This window comes from Triticum urartu, chromosome 3A, assembly GCF_056163025.1.
Source record: "Triticum urartu cultivar PI428250 chromosome 3A, HENAU_Tu73, whole genome shotgun sequence".
NCBI lineage: Eukaryota > Viridiplantae > Streptophyta > Magnoliopsida > Poales > Poaceae > Triticum > Triticum urartu.
In genome coordinates this window covers 470,016,687-470,036,149 of record NC_141875.1, presented here as the reverse complement: position 1 = coordinate 470,036,149, position 19,463 = coordinate 470,016,687, and the positions used below count along the sequence as shown (strand labels likewise).

At 42.7% G+C, this 19,463-nt stretch overlaps 1 protein-coding gene across 1 annotated transcript; it reads right to left on the bottom strand.

The window, feature by feature from the left end:
* Positions 1 to 4,965: 4,965 nt before the first annotated feature.
* LOC147980119 (DNA sliding clamp PCNA-like) lies at positions 4,966 to 6,684 on the bottom strand. Its single transcript, XM_087515485.1, has 4 exons — positions 6,363 to 6,684; positions 6,116 to 6,283; positions 5,919 to 6,016; positions 4,966 to 5,250 (listed from the first exon to the last, which is right to left on the bottom strand). Exons 1-4 carry the CDS (start codon positions 6,682 to 6,684, stop codon positions 4,966 to 4,968), a joined length of 873 nt encoding a protein of 290 aa, XP_087371611.1.
* Between the last annotated feature and the right edge of the window lie 12,779 nt (positions 6,685 to 19,463).

The window sequence follows — 19,463 nt, the reverse complement described above, 5'->3', positions numbered from 1 at the left end:
CGGGGTGAGGCCTATTTATAGAGTCGCGGCGGTCAAGCCCTATGCGAGGAGCGGCGCGGGGGCAAGGAGGCTTACAGTGCAAGCCGCCTACCCCGCCCCTGGGTCGCGGTAGCGGAGTAATGGCCCGGCCCCATCAGGAGCTCACCCAGGGATTCCTCGACCTATCAAGCGAACAGCGCCGGTAGCTCGAGCTCGATCGCCCTGAGGCGAGAGCCTACAGCCTACACCGTCCTACGGTACAGCTACCATGACGGGACGCTGTACGCCCCCAATCCAAGACGAAGGACTACAAAGCGGCACTGTCGCAACACTGTAGCATGACGTTTTTACCTAACTACCCCTTGTAACCTTGCCTTCCTTGAACTATAAAAGGAAGGGGAGGAATCCACGAAAAGAACGGGCAAAAAACGAAAGAACCCAACAGACAACCGAGCCGGCCGAGCCAGGACACCCGGTCAGGCTCGCTCGCTCACACGAACACGCAGTACCAAGTACTGAACCGGAACACCACACACACAGAGACTTGGGATCAGGTCCCTCTCTCGCGAGCCGCTTGTATCTCCTACTACAAGTTTTTCCCATCCGGGCATAAAGAACACCACCAGAACTGGACGTAGGGAGCCCCGTGGCGCCCGAACCAGTATAAATCCTTGTGTCTCTTGTGCCAGCCGTCCGGATCCGACACGCGATCGTATTAAATTTACTTGCCGACGGTATAGAACCCCGACAGGACATCCTCTCATGCTATGGAGGCAGTAGAAGAACAACACATGAGGTTGTAGGAGAAGGGTAAAGGTGAAACAATAAAAGGTAGATTTGATAGATTCGATCATGATACCCTCAATCGGCCGTGGTCCTTTATATTTATAAAGTGGAGAGGTCTTGCTCTGACTTGGGTCGAAGCCCTAACAAATTCCATATTAAAATACAACTTCTACACGGATTCTACAAACCTAAACCGGTCTGACCGCCTGGACCCACCGGTCTTACCGGTGTACCCGACGTGTAGATCTTCTCGTAACCATATTTCTCTCGTCCGAAGTCTGAATCAAATGTTCTATATATGAACCTTGATCTGCTCGACGAAAACTATCCAAAGGTGAAGTCCAAGGACCAACCATTTGTTCAACAAATCTCATTGAAATGGTTGGAGTGACTGTTTGCTCAGTAGGCAAATACTACTACCTCCATGCTACAAATAAGTTAGTTTTGGGCTTATCCTATAAAGTCGACTATTTCAAACTTTGACTATAAATAAATTTTAATGTGTTGCGTTGTGAGATGTGAATAGTATGAATAGATTTATCTCGAAACATTGTTTCACAAAAGTATATTTTAACTATGTTTTAAAAATAGTCTACAACAAAACAAAGTAGTCAAAGTTGCATCTCGAAGACCATGTCGATGTTCAAAACGAATCTACTTGTGGGATGGATGAAGTGTACTTGTAAATGGTTCTCTCTAATCTTTTTTAAGAAGGTTCTCTCTAATCTCTCGCCATTATTCTTGTAGGATCTGTACTGGAGCATATTGAAAGACTCGCCATTATTCTTGTAGGATCTGTACTGGAGCATATTGAAAGACGCTGGCACCTCAGCAGACTATAAGTTCACATCTATTGCCCTTACCATGCTTTTGTTCTGGGTAGGCTGATAACTGATAATGTCCTCCTGGCTCGCACTAGCTTAGAAACAAAAGGAAAGGTAATATAGGGCTGGCTGCTATAAAATTAGACATGAGTAAAGCATATGACAGAGTAGAATGGCCTTTTCTTGAGAAAATTATGCGAAAATTGGGATTCGCTGCAGCATGGGTTGATTTAATCATGAAATGTGTTTCCACAGTCAGCTATAGAGTGAAGATAAATGGAGAGTATTCAGAACAATTCAGGCCTCAACAGGGTTTGCGTCAAGGTGATCCCCTATCACCATACCTATTTATTTTATGTGCCGAGGGTCTGTCAGCTCTTCTCAAGCAAGCTAAAGAAAGAAGGGAGATACAAGGCATCCGAGTATGCCCTGGGGCTATTTGTGTGAGCCACCTTTTCTTTGCCGATGATACAGTGGTCTTGCTAAAAGCTACAAAATCAGGAGCCCAAAGCTTACAAAGGATTCTACAGCTTTATGAGGAAGTTTCGGGTCAGATGATAAATAAGGATAAGACGACAGTTATGTTCAGCCCCAATACAACTAAGGAGATTAAGAAGCAAGTACTGAGAGAACTAAATATTACGAAGCTCACTAGTAATGAAAAATATTTGGGCCTGCCAGTTTATGTTGGGAAATCGAAGAAACGTATGTTTGAATACATTAAACAAAAAGTGTGGACACAAATTCAAGGCTGGCAAGAGAAGCTGCTTTCCAAGGCTGGTAAAGAAATCATGATAAAAGCAGTTGCTCAAGCCATTCCTACATATGCTATGTCCTGCTTCGACCTGACAAAAGAGCTATGTGAGGAGATTTCTTCCATCATCGGGAGGTATTGGTGGAGTCAGCAAGATAAGATGAATAAAATCCATTGGGTCTCCTGGGAGAAATTGACCAGATCGAAAAGCAAGGGTGGCATGGGATTTCGGGATCTGTACACATTTAACATTGCTATGTTGGCTAGGCAGGCTTGGAGAATCCTTGTGTTTCCAGATACCTTATGTGCACAAGTACTGAAGGCCAAGTACTTTTCAGATAAATCTATCCTTAAGGCAACTGCTAAAAAAGGCATTTCATATACATGGAGGAGCATTCTTAAAGGGGTGCAGTTGCTGAAGGAAGGTCTAATCTGGAGGATTGGAAATGGTGATACAGTGGATATTTGGAAAGATCCGTGGATACCAAGGAATTTCACAAGAAGGGTCATTACACCTCGAAGGGGATGCATCCTTCAGAAGGTTGCTGATCTCATTAATGCTATCACTGGATCGTGGGATGAGCAGCTAATTACAGAAACATTTTGCGAGGAAGACGCTAAATTTATTTTATCGATTCCACTATTCGAAGATACGGGGGATTTTCCAGCCTGTCATCCTGATCCCAAGGGGCTTTTTTCGGTGAAAATCGGCCTATTCTTTAGGCATCAAAATCAGGGATCAAGTAAATGGGGCCGATGCATCACCCTCTTCTGATGCTGCCAGTAGCTTCAACTGGAAGAAAATTTGGAACTTGAATGTTGCAACAAATAAGGTGAAAGTGTTTGTATAGCAGCTGGCCCACAATTCCTTGCAAGTTAAAATGAATATTGCTAAAAGAGGGGTTAATCTCGATACTCTTTGCCCTGTTTGTCACAGATTTGACGAAGACATCGGCCACCTATTATTCAAGTGCAAGGATATGCAGTTATGTTGGCTGTTCCTGAATATGGAGGAGGTGAGAGCATGCCTGGTATCACAAGCATCTGTTAAAGACATGCTAGAGAAATTGTGGAGCCTCCAAGGTGATGTGCAGCAGAAAGAAAGTAATCTTACTAATGTGGTGCTGGTGGTCTATGAGAAATAAGATGAATGCAGGGGAGAGAAAAAAGAGTGCCCAGGAAGTGGTTAATGATGTCATGTTCCACATGCAGGCCTGGAACTCTGCTGTCCAAGGTAACACTTGTAAAGTTCAAAAGGACAGCAAACCAAAATGGAGAGCTCCTCCGGAGGATTTTTATACTAAAATAAATTGTGGTGGGGCATTCTTCTCTGATCTTAATAGAGGTGGTTGGGGCTTTGTTATACGTGATTCTGATGGGCAAGCTGTGGCCGCAGGTGCAGGTCTGGAAGAGCATTTGATAAACGCACAACACTCTGAAACTGTGGCTTGTTTGAAGGGCATTGAGTATGCTGCAGCTATGGGCATTCAACGTATCATTTTGGAGACTGATGCATTGTTAGTGGCTAATGCAAGCACTATGTTTAGAGAAATCAGAGTGAGAATGCTATCTGATTTTGTTGAGTGTTGTGTTTCTCACTGCCCTCGGGCTTGTAATTCAGTTGCTCATACAGTAGCTGCGTAAATGGACCAACTTCCTGAATCTGTAGCTTTGATGGTGTCCAGCGAATTGTCTGGACAGAGGTTCTAATGGAAGTTATTTTCCATTTCAAAAAAAAACTTCTTTGCTGGTGCTGGTGTTGCTGCCGGATGTACTACTCTGGTCATCATCTATCCGCTCGACATTGCCCACACTCGTCTTGCAGCCGATATTGGCCGGAAAGACACCCGGCAGTTCAGAGGCATTCGCCACTTCATCCAAACTATCTATAGGAAAAACGGCATCATGGGCATCTACAGGGGATTACCAGCATCGCTCCAAGGGCATATACTTTGGAGGCTTTGACACTGCCAAAGACATTCTGGTTCCTCTAGAGTCCCCCTTGTGGCAGCGCTGAGGACGGGGGGGGGGGGGGGGGTCAGGTCTTTCTACCGTGGCGCGCTGTCTAACTTGTGTAGGAGCACGGGTGCGGCTGCCATACTCGTTTTGTATGATGGGGTCAAGTTCATGGATAGGGATAGGTTGTAACAGCTATTGAGGTGCTCGTTATAGATTTTTGGATTGGGGATTAGGCCAAAGGTACAGGAGCACTTCAGATCATTGTTCTTTCTTTTTTGCCTTTGTTCTTTTTTGCCTCCTTTTTTCCCCACCAGAAGCATGGGACACCAGAAGACAAGGTCTTTCCTGTTGCGTTTTCTTATATTAAAAATAATAGAAAAACCTTAGTTCATTTCAATAGATCTTATCATAAATGAAGCACGCTCGGAACGGTTCGCAAATGAGATTGCTCCATTCATAAGTTCATACATTGCACCTTAGTACAGACATCGTCGTTTGTTCAAAATACAGAAGACACTTAAAAGTAGAGGTGTTGTCACGAGCAGACTCTTACTACACATACTTCAATGCTAATTGAACACAAGAACTCGATTTTGCTTGCACACAATAGTAGGCAACGGATCCCTGCTTATTCATCAGCCCAGCATCTCATCTCCCGTTTCATCATTTTTTTGCTTTCTTCCTTTGCCTCCCTTCCTCTCCCTCTGCCTCTTTGGTCTCTGTTTTCCCTTCCTCTTCCTCTATTAGGAACTTTGGTGCCACGAAATATCTGATGTATCCCTTCTCTGCAATTTTGCACTCGACCAACAAAGGTAGCGTGGTGGAGAGACCGATCTTCACTTGATCAAACAGGGTAGACACCTTGGCGCAGGACTTCATGTACCTCAGGCTCAAGGTCAATGAAACTGACCCTCGCACATGTGTAAGGGTAACACTAGCTTTTTCTGGCTGCATTGATACAAACATGACCCATTAACTAGTGCAGATATATTCTTCAGTAGTTTCTTAAAATACTAGTTGAATGGCACAAGATACTAAAGATGTTACTCCATATGATAGAACCAATTGAAATTTATAGAATAAACAGATGTTAATTTGCACTGCAGAGTAGTTAACCACGTCACCAAGATTTTACAGTTAAGGAGGAAATAATAAGCTAACTAAAAAACAAACATCTAATTCAACCCCATTTACCAATACCAGTGTAATCAACCAAATGAAGAGCCATGTTCCGCTTTATGAAATATATGTAGCTTCTGCTCTAGACAAATTAACTTGGCAAGTTATGCAGACTAAACATACTCCAAACACAAAAACCAACATTAACAAACAAAGTGAATTAGCAACTCAACACAGTATAGTACAAACAAAGTGAATTAGCAACTCAACACAGTATAGTGAGACAACGAAATTCTAAGGCACTACGTATGCATGTTCGGCTACTCTGGTGCCTATAACCTAGGTGAGGAACCAAGAATGAACACTTGCTAAGAATCTACAACACATCACTGATACGGTTGTTCACTGCATTTCATGTTACAGTCACATACAGATATTCAGAGGAGGAGGATATCCATTCCAATTTGAGGGGCTAAGAGGGTCAAACTATTAAGTACCTTGTCAGTTTTGTTCGGCACATGGGAAAAGTTCATGTACCCACTTTTTCCTTTAGTAAAGAACCTGATGACCTCCTCCTGATCCACCGAGATGACAACTGCAGCAGGAGATGGAAATGGTTCAAGGTACATAACTAGAATCCTCCATGCGCAACAGTAACAGTTAGCCTTATAAATCACCAGGTAAATCTATGTACCATCGTCGTCGATGACGCTGAGGGTCTTGCAGTTCCGCATAAAATCCTTAGAGGGCATGCAGAAAATGGCCTGGTACTCCGACTCCATATCATGCCCATCCGAGCTTTTGAAGCGTTGGCTTCTGGCGTCCACAATCTCCAAACACATATACGTAGTTCTAGTCTTGTCTGTTCATTTCCACAAACACAAAATCAGCACAGGGTCAGGGCGAAGAGCAGCTATCGCAAAAGACGTGCGGGCACTTACCGGGCGACTCGAATGTTATGGTAATGTCTTCGAAGTTTTCGTCGGTGACCTTGATGGTGATGATGTCACCATCGTTGGAGGCGCGAAGGAGATTGACCATGTCGGCGATTGCGATGCCCATGGAGCGGTCTTCGTTGCAGCGGTAGGACTTGAAGACCTCGGAGGGGAAGAAGAGCGAGAGGAAGACGACGTGTTCGGTGTCTAGGGCCTGGAGCGAGAAGCCCTTGCTGGAGCAGTCGACGTTGGCCACATTGACCAGGTCGAGGATCGCCTCCAGGACATCCTCAAAGATGCTTCCCTTCGCCATCCGCAGCTCCAACATGGTGGCTTGGACGGCCCGGCGGCGGCGTAGGAGAAGATGGGAGGGAGAAGATGGCGGCGTTGGGAAGAGGGGCGGGATGGAGAGCGGTTGGGAGGGGACGGAGGAAGGGGAAACGGATATTAATAGGGAGCCATAGGCTCGCGGTGTTTGCAGGCGCGCGTTACAGGCCATTTCGCAAACTGGCGCCTACAGTCTATCGCGAGATGGGCCGGCCCATTTAGCGTTTCGCTACGTCTCTTCATAAAGTGCAAAAAATAGAGAGCTGCGCCGAATCGAACCCAGGACCTACACCGTGCTAAGCAGCACGATATGCACGATAACTTCTTGCGTCCTTCTTATTATTTCAGTTCGCATTTTCTTTCTTTTTTTTCTTTTCTTTTTTCTGTTTCTTTTTCTTTTTATTTTTTTATCTTAAATGCGTGATTGTAAACCGATGAAATTTTTCTTCACAATCAACGGACATTTTTTCAAAAATCCATGAACTGTTTTTTATTTTTGTGAACTTTCCTAAAAAAATTCAAGAACTTGTTTTTCAAATTTGATGATCTTTTAAAAAAATGATGAACTTTTTTCAAATATTCATGAACTTTTTTCAATGTTGATGAACTATTTTCAAGTTTTGTGAACCTGTCTAGAAAATTGATGAACTTTTTTCAATTTCGACGAACTTTTTTAAAATTTGATGGACTTTAAAAAACCAATGAACTTTTTGTTTGAAAATTGATGAACTTTTTTTCAAGTTTGTGAACTTTTCTTGAAAATTGATGATTTTGAAAACCCATGAACTTTTTCAAATTTTTGATGAACTTTTTGTTTGAAAAATGATGAACTTTTCTTCAAAATTGATGAACTAATTTTGAAAATCGATGAACTTTTTCAAATTTTGGATGAACTTTTTGTTTGAAAATTGATGAACTTTTTTTCAAGTTTGTGAACTTTTCTTGAAAACTGATGAACTTTGTTCGAAATCTATGAACCTTTTCAAATTCACGATTTTTTCGTCAAATAATTCAAAAAATATTAATTGGTACAGTTTTGTGCAATAAAATAGCGACACAGCTTTGTTATTATATAATTTGCGCTGTTATCTATCACTGGTATCAAGTAGTTCGAGTGGTAGCACGAGTTCGAAACCTGTCAATAGCATTTATTTTTGCGATTTTTTAACGCTATGATTTTTCGATTTTGTACGAAAGAAGTCCATATTTCACCCTCAAATGTGGTCTGATGGACGAATATGTTGGGGAATGTAGTAATTTCAAAATTTTCCTACGCACACGCAAGATCATGGTGATGCATAGCAATGAGGGGAGAGTGTGATCTACGTACCCTTGTAGACCGACAGCGGAAGCGTTATGACAACGCGGTTGATGTAGTCGTACGTCTTCACGGCCCGACCAATCAAGCACCGAAACTACGGCACCTCCGAGTTCTAGCACACGCTCAGCTCGATGACGATCCCCGGACTCCGATCCAGCAAAGTGTCGGGGAAGAGTTTCGTCAGCATGACGGCGTGGTGACGATCTTGATGTACTACCGTCGCAGGGCTTCGCCTAAGCACCGCTACAATATTATCGAAGATTATGGTGGAAGGAGGCACCGCACACGGCTAAGAATACGATCACGTGGATCAACTTGTGTGTCTATGGGGTGCCCCCTGCCCCCGTATATAAAGGAGTGGAGGAGGGGAGGGCCGGCCCTCTCTATGGCGCGCCCTAGGGGAGTCCTACTCCCACCGGGAGTAGGATTCCCCCTTTCCTAGTCCAACTAGGAGTCCTTCCATGTAGTAGGAGTAGGAGTCAAGGCAAAGGAAAAGAGAAGAGAAGGAAGGAGGGGGCGCAGCCCTTCCCCCTAGTCCAATTTGGACTAGGCCTTGGGGGGCGCCCAACCTCTCCTATCTCTTTTCCCTAAAGCCCAATAAGGCACATATACTCCCCGGCGAATTCCCGTAACTCTCCGGTACTCCGAAAAATACTCGAATCACTCGAAACCTTTCCGATGTCCGAATATAGTCGTCCAATATATCGATCTTTACGTCTCGACCATTTCGAGACTCCTCGTCATGTCCCCGATCTCATATGGGACTCTGAACTCCTTCGATACATCAAAACTCATAAACTCATAATATAACTGTCATCGAAACCTTAAGCGTGCAGACCCTACGGGTTCGAGAATAATGTAGACATGACCGAGACACGTCTCCGGTCAATAACCAATAGCGGAACCTGGATGCTCATATTGGCTCCCACATATTCTACGAAGATCTTTATCGGTCAGACCGCATAACAACATACGTTGTTCCCTTTGTCATCGGTATGTTACTTGCCCGAGATTCGATCGTCGGTATCTCAATACCTAGTTCAATCTCGTTACCAGCAAGTCTCTTTACTCGTTTCGTAATACATCATCTCGCAACCAACTCATTAGTTGCAATGCTTGCAAGGCTTATGTGATGTGCATTACCAAGAGGGCCCAGAGATACCTCTCCGACAATCAGAGTGACAAATCCTAATCTCGGAATACGCCAACCCAACATACCTTTGGAGACACCTGTAGAGCTCCTTTATAATCACCCAGTTACGTTGTGACGTTTGGTAGCACACAAAGTGTTCCTCAGGCAAACGGGAGTTGCATAATCTCAGTCATAGGAACATGTATAAGTCATGAAGAAAGCAATAGCAACATACTAAACGATCGGGTGCTAAGCTAATGGAATGGGTCATGTCAATCATATCATTCTCCTAATGATGTGATCCCGTTAATCAAATAACAACACATGTCTATGGTTAGGAAACATAACCATCTTTGATTAACGAGCTAGTCAAGTAGAGGCATACTAGTGACTTTTAGTTTGTCTATATATTCACACAAGTATTATGTTTCCGGATAATACAATTCTAGCATGAATAATAAACATTTATCATGAAATAAGGAAATAAATAATAACTTTATTATTGCCTCTAGGGCATATTTCCTTCAGTCTCCCACTTGCACTAGAGTCAATAATCTAGTTCACATCGCCATGTGATTTAACATCAATAGTTCACATCTTTATGTGGTTAACACCCATAGTTCACATCGACATGTGACCAACACCCAAAGGGTTTACTAGAGTCAGTAATCTAGTTCACATCGCTATGTGATTAACACCCAAAGAGTACTAAGGTGTGATCATGTTTTGCTTGTGAGATAATTTTAGTCAACGGGTCTGTCATATTCAGATCCGTAAGTATTTTGCAAATTTCTATGTCTACAATGCTCTGCACGGAGCTACTTTAGCTAATTGCTCCCACTTTCAATATATATCCAGATGAAGACTTAGAGTCATCCGGATCAGTGCCAAAACTTGTATCAACGTAACCCTTTTTTACGATGAATCTTTTGTCACCTCCATAATCGAGAAACATATCCTTATTCCACTAAGGATAATTTTGACCGCTGTCCGGTGATCTACTCCTAGATCACTATTGTGCTCCCTTGCTAAAAACAGTGTAGGGTATACAATAGGTCTGGTACACAGCATGGCATACTTTATAGAACCTATGGTTGAGGCATAGGGAATGACTTTCATTCTCTTTCTATCTCCTGCCGTGGTCGGGCTTTGAGTCTTACTCAATTTCACACCATGTAACACAGGCAAGAACTCTTTCTTTAACTGTTCCATTTTGAACTTACTTCAAAATCTTGTCAAGGTATGTACTCATTGAAAAAACTTATCAAGCGTCTTGATCTATCTCTATAGATCTTGATGCTCAATATGTAAGCAGCTTCACCGAGGTCTTTCTTTGAAAAAACTCCTTTCAAACACTCCTTTATGCTTTGCAGAATAATTCTACATTATTTCTGATCAACAATATGTCATTCACATATACTTATCAGAAATGTTGTAGTGCTCCCACTCACTTTCTTGTAAATACAGGCTTCACCGCAAGTCTGTATAAAACTATATGCTTTGATCAACTCATCAAAGCGTATATTCCAACTCTAAGATGCTTGCACCAGTCCATAGATGGATCGCTGGAGCTTGCACATTTTGTTAACACCTTTAGGATTGATAAAACCTTCTGGTTGCATCATATACAACTCTTCTTTAAGAAATCCATTAAGGATTGCAATTTTGCTATCCATTTGCCAGATTTCATAAAATGCGGCAATTGCTAACATGATTCGGACAGACTTTAAGCATCGATACGAGTGAGAAAATCTCATCGTAGTCAACACCTTGAACTTTGTCAAAAAACCTTTTTCGACAAGTCTAGCTTTGTAGATAGTAATCAGCGTGTGTCTTCCTCTTGAAGATCCATTTATTTTCTATGGCTTGCCGATCATCGGGCAAATCCATCAAAGTCCATACTTTGTTCTCATACATGGATCATATCTCAGATTTCATGGCCTCAAACCATTTCGCGGAATCTGGGCTCATCATCGCTTCCTCATAGTTCGTAGGTTCGTCATGGTCAAGTAACATGACCTCCAGAACAGGATTACCGTACCACTCTGGTGCGGATCTCACTCTAGTTTACCTACGAGTTTCGGTAGTAACTTGATCTAAAGTTACATGATCATTATCATTAGCTTCCTCACTAATTGGTGTAGTAGTCACAGGAACAGATTTCTGTGATGAACTACTTTCCAATAAGGGAGCAGGTACAGTTACCTCATTAAGTTCTACTTTGCTCCCACTCACTTCTTTCGAGAGAAACTCCTTCTCTGGAAAGGATCCATTCTCAGCAATAAATATCTTGCCTTCGGATCTGTGATAGAAAGGTGTACCCAACATTTTCTTTTGGGTATCCTATGAAGACGCACTTCTCCGATTTGGGTTTGAGCTTATCAGGATGAAACTTTTTCATATAAGCATCGCAACCTTATACTTTAAGAAACGACAACTTTGGTTTCTTGCCAAACCACAGTTTATACGGTGTCGTCTCAACGGATTTAGATGGTGCCCCTTTTTTTAACGTGAATGCAGCTGTCTCTAATGCATAACCCCAAAACTTTAGTGGTAAATCGGTAAGAAACATCATAGATTGCACTATATCCAATAAAGTACGGTTATGATGTTCGGACACACCATTAGGCTATGGTGTTCTAGGTGGCATGAATTTGTGAAACTATTCCGCATTGTTTTAATTGAAGACCAAACTCGTAACTCAAATATTCATCTTCTGCGATCATATCGTAGAAACTTTTATTTTTGTTACGATGATTCTCCACTTCACTCTGAAATTCTTTGAACTTTTCAAATGTTTCAGACTTGTGTTTCATCAAGTAGATATACTCATATCTGCTCAAATCATCTGCGAAGATCAGAAAATAATGATACCTGCCATGAGCCTCAATATTCATCGGACCACATACATCAGTATGTATGATTTCCAACAAATCTGTTGCTCGCTCCATTGTTCCGGAGAACGGAGTCTTAGTCATCTTGCCTATGAGGCATGGTTCGCAAGCATCAACTGATTCATAATCAAGTGATTCCAAAAGCCCATCAGCATGGATTTTCTTCATGCGTTTTACACCAATATGACCTAAACGGCAGTGCCATAAATAAGTTTCACTATCATTATTAACTTTGCATATTTTGGTTTCAATATTATGAATATGTGTATCACTACGATCGAGATCCAATGAACCATTTTCATTGGGTGTGTAACCATATAAGGTTTTATTCATGTAAACAGAACAACAATTTATTCTCTTACTTAAATGAATAACCGTATTACAATAAACATGATCAAATCATATTCATGCTCAAAGCAAACACCAAATAACACTTATTTAGGTTCAACACTAATCCCGAAAGTATAGGGAGTGTGCGATGATGATCATATCAATCTTGGAACCACTTCCAACACACATCGTCACTTTACCCTTAACTAGTCTTTGTTTATTCTGCAACTCCTGTTTCGAGTTACTAATCTTAGTAACTGAACTAGTATCAAATACTGAGGGGTTGCTATAAACACTAGTAAAGTACACATCAATAACATGTATATCAAATATACTTATGTTCACTTTGCCATCCTTCTTATCCGCCAATCACTTGGGGTAGTTCCGCTTCCAGTGACTAGTTCCTTTGCAGTAGAAGCACTTAGTCTCAGGCTTAGGATCAGACTTGGGCTTCTTCACTTGAGTAGCAACTTGCTTGCCGTTCTTCTTGAAGTTCCCCTTCTTCCCTTTGCCCTTTTTCTTGAAACTAGTGGTCTTGTCAACCATCAACACTTGATGCTCTTTCTTGATTTCTACCTTCATTGATTTCATCATCATGAAAAGCTCAGGAGTCGTTTTCGTCATCCCTTGCATAATATAGTTCATCATGAAGTTCTACTAACTTGGTGATGGTGACTAGAGAATTCTGTCAATCACTATTTTATCTGGAAGATTAACTCCCACTTGATTCAAGCGATTGTAGTACCCAGACAATCTGAGCACATGCTCACTAGTTGAGCGATTCTCCTCCATCTTTTAGCTATAGAACTTGTTGGAGACTTCGTATCTCTCAACTCGGGTATTTGCTTGAAATATTAACTTCAACTCCTGGAACATCTCATATGGTCCATGACGTTCAAAACGTCTTTGAAGTCCCGATTCTAAGCCGTTAAACATGGTGTACTAAACTATCAAGTAGTCATCATATTGAGCTAGCCAAATGTTCATAACGTCTGCATCTGCTCCTGCAATAGGTCCGTCAACTAGCGGTGCATCAAGGACATAATTCTTCTGTGCAGCAATGAGGATAAACCTCAGATCACGGATCCAATCCGCATCTTTGCTACTAACATTTTTCAACACAATTTTCTCTAGGAACATATCAAAATAAACATATGAAAGCAACAACGCGAGCTATTGATCTACAACATAGATATGCTAATACTACCAGGACTAAGTTCATGATAAATTAAAGTTCAATTAATCATATTACTTAAGAACTCCCACTTAGATAGACATCCCTCTAATCCTCTAAGTGATTACGTGATCTAAATCAACTAAACCATGTCCGATCATCACGTGAGATGGAGTAGTTTCATTGGTGAACATCACTATGTTGATCATATCTACTATATGATTCACGCTCGACCTTTCGGTCTCCGTGTTCCGAGGCCATATCTGTATATGCTTGGCTCGTCAAGTATAACCTGAGTATTCTGCGTGTGCAACTGTTTTGCACCCGTTGTATTTGAACGTAGAGCCTATCACACCCGATCATCACATGGTGTCTCAGCACGAAGAACTTTCGTAACGGTGCATACTCAAGGAGAACACTTCTTGATAATTAGTGAGAGATCATCTTAAAATGCTACCGTCAATCAAAGCAAGATAAGATGCATAAAAGATAAACATCACATGCAATCGATATAAGTGATATGATATGGCCATCATCATCTTGTGCTTGTGATCTCCATCTTCGAAGCACCGTCGTGATCACCATCGTCACCGGCACGACACCTTGATCATCATCGTAGCATCGTTGTCGTCTCGCCAATCTTATGCTTCCACGACTATCGCTACCGCTTAGTGATAAAGTAAAGCATTACAGCGCAGTTGCATTGCATACAATAAAGCGACAACCATATGGCTCCTGCCAGTTGCCGATAACTCGGTTACAAAACATGATCATCTCATACAATAAAATTTAGCATCATGTCTTGACCATATCACATCACAACATGCCCTGCAAAAACAAGTTAGACGTCCTCTACTTTGTTGTTGCAAGTTTTACGTGGCTGCTACGGGCTTAAACAAGAACCAATCTTATCTACGCATCAAAACCACAACGATAGTTTGTCAAGTTGGTGTTGTTTTAACCTTCGCAAGGACCGGGTGTAGCCACACTCGGTTCAACTAAAGTTGGAGAAACTGTCACCCGCTAGCCACCTTTGTGCAAAGCACGTCGGGAGAACCGGTCTCGCGTAAGCGTACGCGTAATGTCGGTCCGGGCCGCTTCGTCCAACAATACCGCCGAACCAAAGTATGACATGCTGGTAAGCAGTATGACTTATATCGCCCACAACTCACTTGTGTTCTACTCGTGCATATAACATCAACATATAAAACCTAGGCTCGGATGCCACTGTTGGGGAACGTAGTAATTTCAAAAATTTCCTACGCACACGCAAGATCATGGTGATGCATAGCAATGAGGGGAGAGTGTGATCTACGTATCCTTGTAGACCAACAGCGGAAGCGTTATGAGAACGCGGTTGATGTAGTCGTACGTCTTCACGGCCCGACCGATCAAGCACCGAAACTACGGCACCTCCGAGTTCTAGCACACGTTCAGCTCGATGACGATCCCCGGACTCCAATCCAGCAAAGTGTCGGGAAAGAGTTCCGTCAGCACGACGGCGTGGTGACGATCTTGATGTACTACCGTCGCAGGGCTTCGCCTAAGCACCGCTACAATATTATCGAGGATTATGGTGGAAGGGGGCACCGCACACGGCTAAGAATACGATCACGTGGATCAACTTGTGTGTCTATGGGGTGCCCCCTGCCCCCGTATATAAAGGAGTGGAGGAGGGGAGGGCCGGCCCTCTCTATGGCGCGCCCTAGGGGAGTCCTACTCCCACCAGGAGTAGGATCCCCCCTTTCCTAGTCCAACTAGGAGTCCTTCCATGTAGTAGGAGTAGGAGTCAAGGCAAGGGAAAAGAGAAGAGAAGGAAGGAGGGGGCACAGCCCTTCCCCCTAGTCCAATTCGGACTAGGCCTTGGGGGGCGCCCAACCTCTCCTATCTCTTTTTCCTAAAGCCCAATAAGGCCCATATACTCCCCGGCGAATTCCGTAACTCTCCGGTACTCCAAAAAATATTCGAATCACTCGGAACCTTTCCGATGTCCGAATATAGTCGTACAATATATCGATCTTTACGTCTCGACCATTTCGAGACTCCTCGTCATGTCCCCGATCTCATCTGGGACTCCGAACTCCTTCGGTACATCAAAACTCATAAACTCATAATATAACTGTCATCGAAACCTTAAGCGTGCGGACCCTACGGGTTCGAGAACAATGTAGACATGACCGAGACACGTCTCCGGTCAATAACCAATAGCGGAACCTGGATGCTCATATTGGCTCCCACATATTCTATGAAGATCTTTATCGGTCAGACCGCATAACAACATACGTTGTTCCCTTTGTCATCGGTATGTTACTTGCCCGAGATTCGATCGTCGGTATCTCAATACCTAGTTCAAAGCAAAGTTTGTAATTACCAGAGATCCTGCGCGCTTGTGGTATCCCCTCCCCAGGTTCTTCAGACTCCATGAAATCCACAAGGGGGATTTCACTGGCACCAGCACAGCTGCGCAGGCCCGTATCCAATGGCCCCTGACGATAAGGCACCGGCGAGTCGGCGACAACCTCTGAACCGACATCTGCCATAACGACCTCCCCGAGCTGTGAGCCATGGACCCATGGTGGAGACAGGGGCAGGTCTGGAACTACGGGGCGGGGGGAGGGGGCTGGTTTGGAGCTACGGCAGCGACGGCGGCAGGTCTGGAGCTACGGCGGCGGCGGCTGGTGTGGAGCTACGGCGTCAATGGTAGGTGTGGAGCTACGGCGGCGGCGGCGGCGAATTTGGACATAAAGGAGCGAGTCGTCTGGTCTGGAGCTGAGTCATCCCCTGCCACGTCCCTGCCACATCAAAAGTGTCATTCAACTTCCAAAACCAGCTTAGCGAAAGATTTACCCGGTTTTGAGGATTTAAGGGTTAAAATTGTACCAAATTAGAGTTCAGGGGAGTATTTGTCCCTATAGGGGCATTTGGAGTGAAAAATGAACTCACGTTTGTTGGGCCGGCCCAACTCGGCGGTGTAGTAGGCGCCTGGGAGGACTTCAGGCGCCTGTGGTGCCCAATAGGAGCTCCCTAGTCTCGTGGCGGCGGCGGCGGCGTTGGCAAAAAAAATTGGGCCTTCTTATCAAAGACAGAGGATTAAACATAGACTAACTAGTAGAAGGCCCGTGAGTTGCCACGGGCTTTTAGCTTTTTCCTGATTGTACGACATCGCCTCGGGACCTTATCGATGGATTCTTTCTTAACATCCACACAATCCATCTCTACCGTTCTTATACTCTGCAAAAGTAAACAGAAGTACACCTTTTGTATCGTCATGTGCAATATATATATACAAAGAATAACAATTATCTGTATGCATCTCATTGTGTAAAACTCAATGAGTTTTGAGTCTACTCGATCGTAGGTACGTCCATGACTTTGTCAATCAACATTTTTTATGCCATATGTTTTTGTCTCTAACCTATAAAAGTGAACATACAAACATATATTAAAAAAATAAAAGACAAAAGTGTCATCTCACTCTACCATTGCTTGGCATCTTTCTAAACTTTATCAGATCTATGAAAAAGTCCTCACATACTCCGAGAGATGATGATGTATTGTATATCTGATTGGAAAATGAGACGGTTATCACTACCTCAAAAGATGATGGCGTATTGAATTTCTTATTTGCGATTAATGAAAGATGCATGTTATGGCAAGTTTATCTCTCCTCATTCTTCAACCTCAACAAATATAATGTTTTTATGCCCAGAAGAAACATAAAGAGAAACAATCATTCATTAAACTTCTCCCAATTAATTGTGGTATACCCACTTGTTTCTACCAAATAATAATGTGGGCATACAAATTCCAGTAACATAACGGTGTGCTGATATATAGAGTAAAAAAGGATATAAAACGACGGTAGTTAAATAAACATTCTCTCATGACCGTCATGCCACCCTGAGAGAACCTTCCTCTATGTCGCATGCCTCTGCTCTCAATCTAGCGCATGACTTTGACTTCCCAGCAAACTTGCATTTGGAAATGGTAGTGAAGTTACAAGTCTTGAATTATTCGTCGCTGACCATGCTATATGATGCTTAGTGCATGTGCATTGCCATGGAATAAACAAAACTACAGACCCAAATGTATGTCATTCACGATGGCATAAGGTTCCATTTACATAGGGACACATACCATTATCTACTTTGTTTTTATCTGTGACAATCATCATGTCTCCTTACAAACCAACTCCTTATAAACAAGGCAACCCTTCCAACCCTTGACTTCCTCACTTCTCAGGCTTGCTCTACCATCATTTTAGCTTCAAAACTCTTATCATTTCGTGAAATATGATACTGTGTTGTATCTCTGATTTTAAAATGAAATGTGCCTCACTTGTCATCAGAGATGTCTTATTTACAAGATGCCTATAGCGCAATAACAGTATTGTTCTCTCTTATTATTCGCCTGCAAGAAAGATAATATTTCTGTGCTTGCAAGAAACGTGAAGGAAAAAATACATCGTGTATATATGAGAAAATCCAACTGAAACAAAGGACTGCTTAACTAAAATATGTGTACATTAGTCATAGGTGGTTGTTGACTTAAACGACAACCTAGTTTGTCTCCACGGTGGCCTCCTCATGGTGGTTCAGTAGCGAAGTTGTAGTCCTCTACACATGAGCTAGAACTGGATAGCTACCATGGGAGAGACAAATATATCATTATTTGATTACATTCTCTTTTAGTTTGTAAGTATATACATGGTAGAATCTCAATATATGTTTTTAGCTTTAATCTCAATAATTTTATCTACTACATTTGCAGGCTACAGAAGTGATTTAATTTAATTATGGAGAACGTTCATATGTTTGAATAGTCATTAAGAAATTGTTATCAAACTATCAATAAAGGAATTGATCCAAAAATAGAAGTCTTCACTTGTTCCTCCTGACCATTTAAAATAAGAAAGAGTGCATCAAATTATTTAATAGTGTGTGAGCCAATTCCCAAATTTTCTAGAAGAGAAAGGCTTGCACTTCTCAGTATTCGTAATTTCAAGATATGGAAACATTACACGTGTTTCCAAATCCAATAACAAAAGGATGCACAATATGAACATGTCAATAAACAAATGAACAGTCTGCTCCTACCAAAATCGCTTCGAGGGTTTCCACCCCCTCCCACCACAAACCTCCTCATCCCCCCTCTGATTATTTTTGTTTTCTACCCTCCCCTTCGGCAAAAGAAAATGCTTTAACCCTGCAAGTTCACTGCTTCAACCGGAAATAATAAACACACAAGGAGGCCCTCGGTCAACCCAGAAAGGAAATCTTGCATCACACGCACTCCGAAGGCAAGCTCGTCCAATCTCGCCGCCGCTCCGTCTCCTTGGCTGCCATTCACCGCTCAATCATCCCTCGCCACCCACCTCCCCCATCACCGCGCCGCTTTCCTCGACAGCCACCCGTTGCCGATGCCTTCAGCCAAGTTACTTTCCTCGTTGTCAGCTCAGCGCGATGCCTCGCCATCATCTCCATGCACACATAGGTTGCATCCATTGATCAAATAGCAGGACCTGCGAACTGGTTATACACTCAAAAACTGAGCAAGCAAGATCAGTGTAAACCCAAACCAGATTAAGCAAACTAAACCACACACAACACCCAGGCAAAGAAGAGTACCTCTGCATCAGCTCCAAAGCAAGTCACATGATAGAGAACAAACAGATTTCCCATCAGATGAGTAGAGAATGTTGCAAACCTTCCCAGACCATTCCGCAAAGGGTTACCAAATGGTGGAAGGAAAATTGGGAAAACATTTTATGTCCTCCTAGGAAGGACATATATCAAGAAAATTTTGTTAGCAACATGCCAGCCGAAGGCATAAAAAGTGAGGTCACAAGTACACATGATTAAAATAAATATACAACATGTGTGTTAATGATCATGTAAACTGAAGCAATTTTGAACAATAAACAGAAAAA

What these genes read in the sequence shown, in the direction of transcription:
- LOC147980119 (XM_087515485.1), bottom strand. Translation starts at nt 6,684, where the DNA reads ATGTTGGAGCTGCGGATGGCGAAGGGAAGCATCTTTGAGGATGTCCTG. An exon ending in CATAACATTCGAGTCGCCCG is followed by an intron (nt 6,284 to 6,362) that starts GTAAGTGCCCGC and finishes GGAAATGAACAG; the next exon opens with ACAAGACTAGAACTACGTAT. An exon ending in CAGCGTCATCGACGACGATG is followed by an intron (nt 6,017 to 6,115) that starts GTACATAGATTT and finishes CTCCTGCTGCAG; the next exon opens with TTGTCATCTCGGTGGATCAG.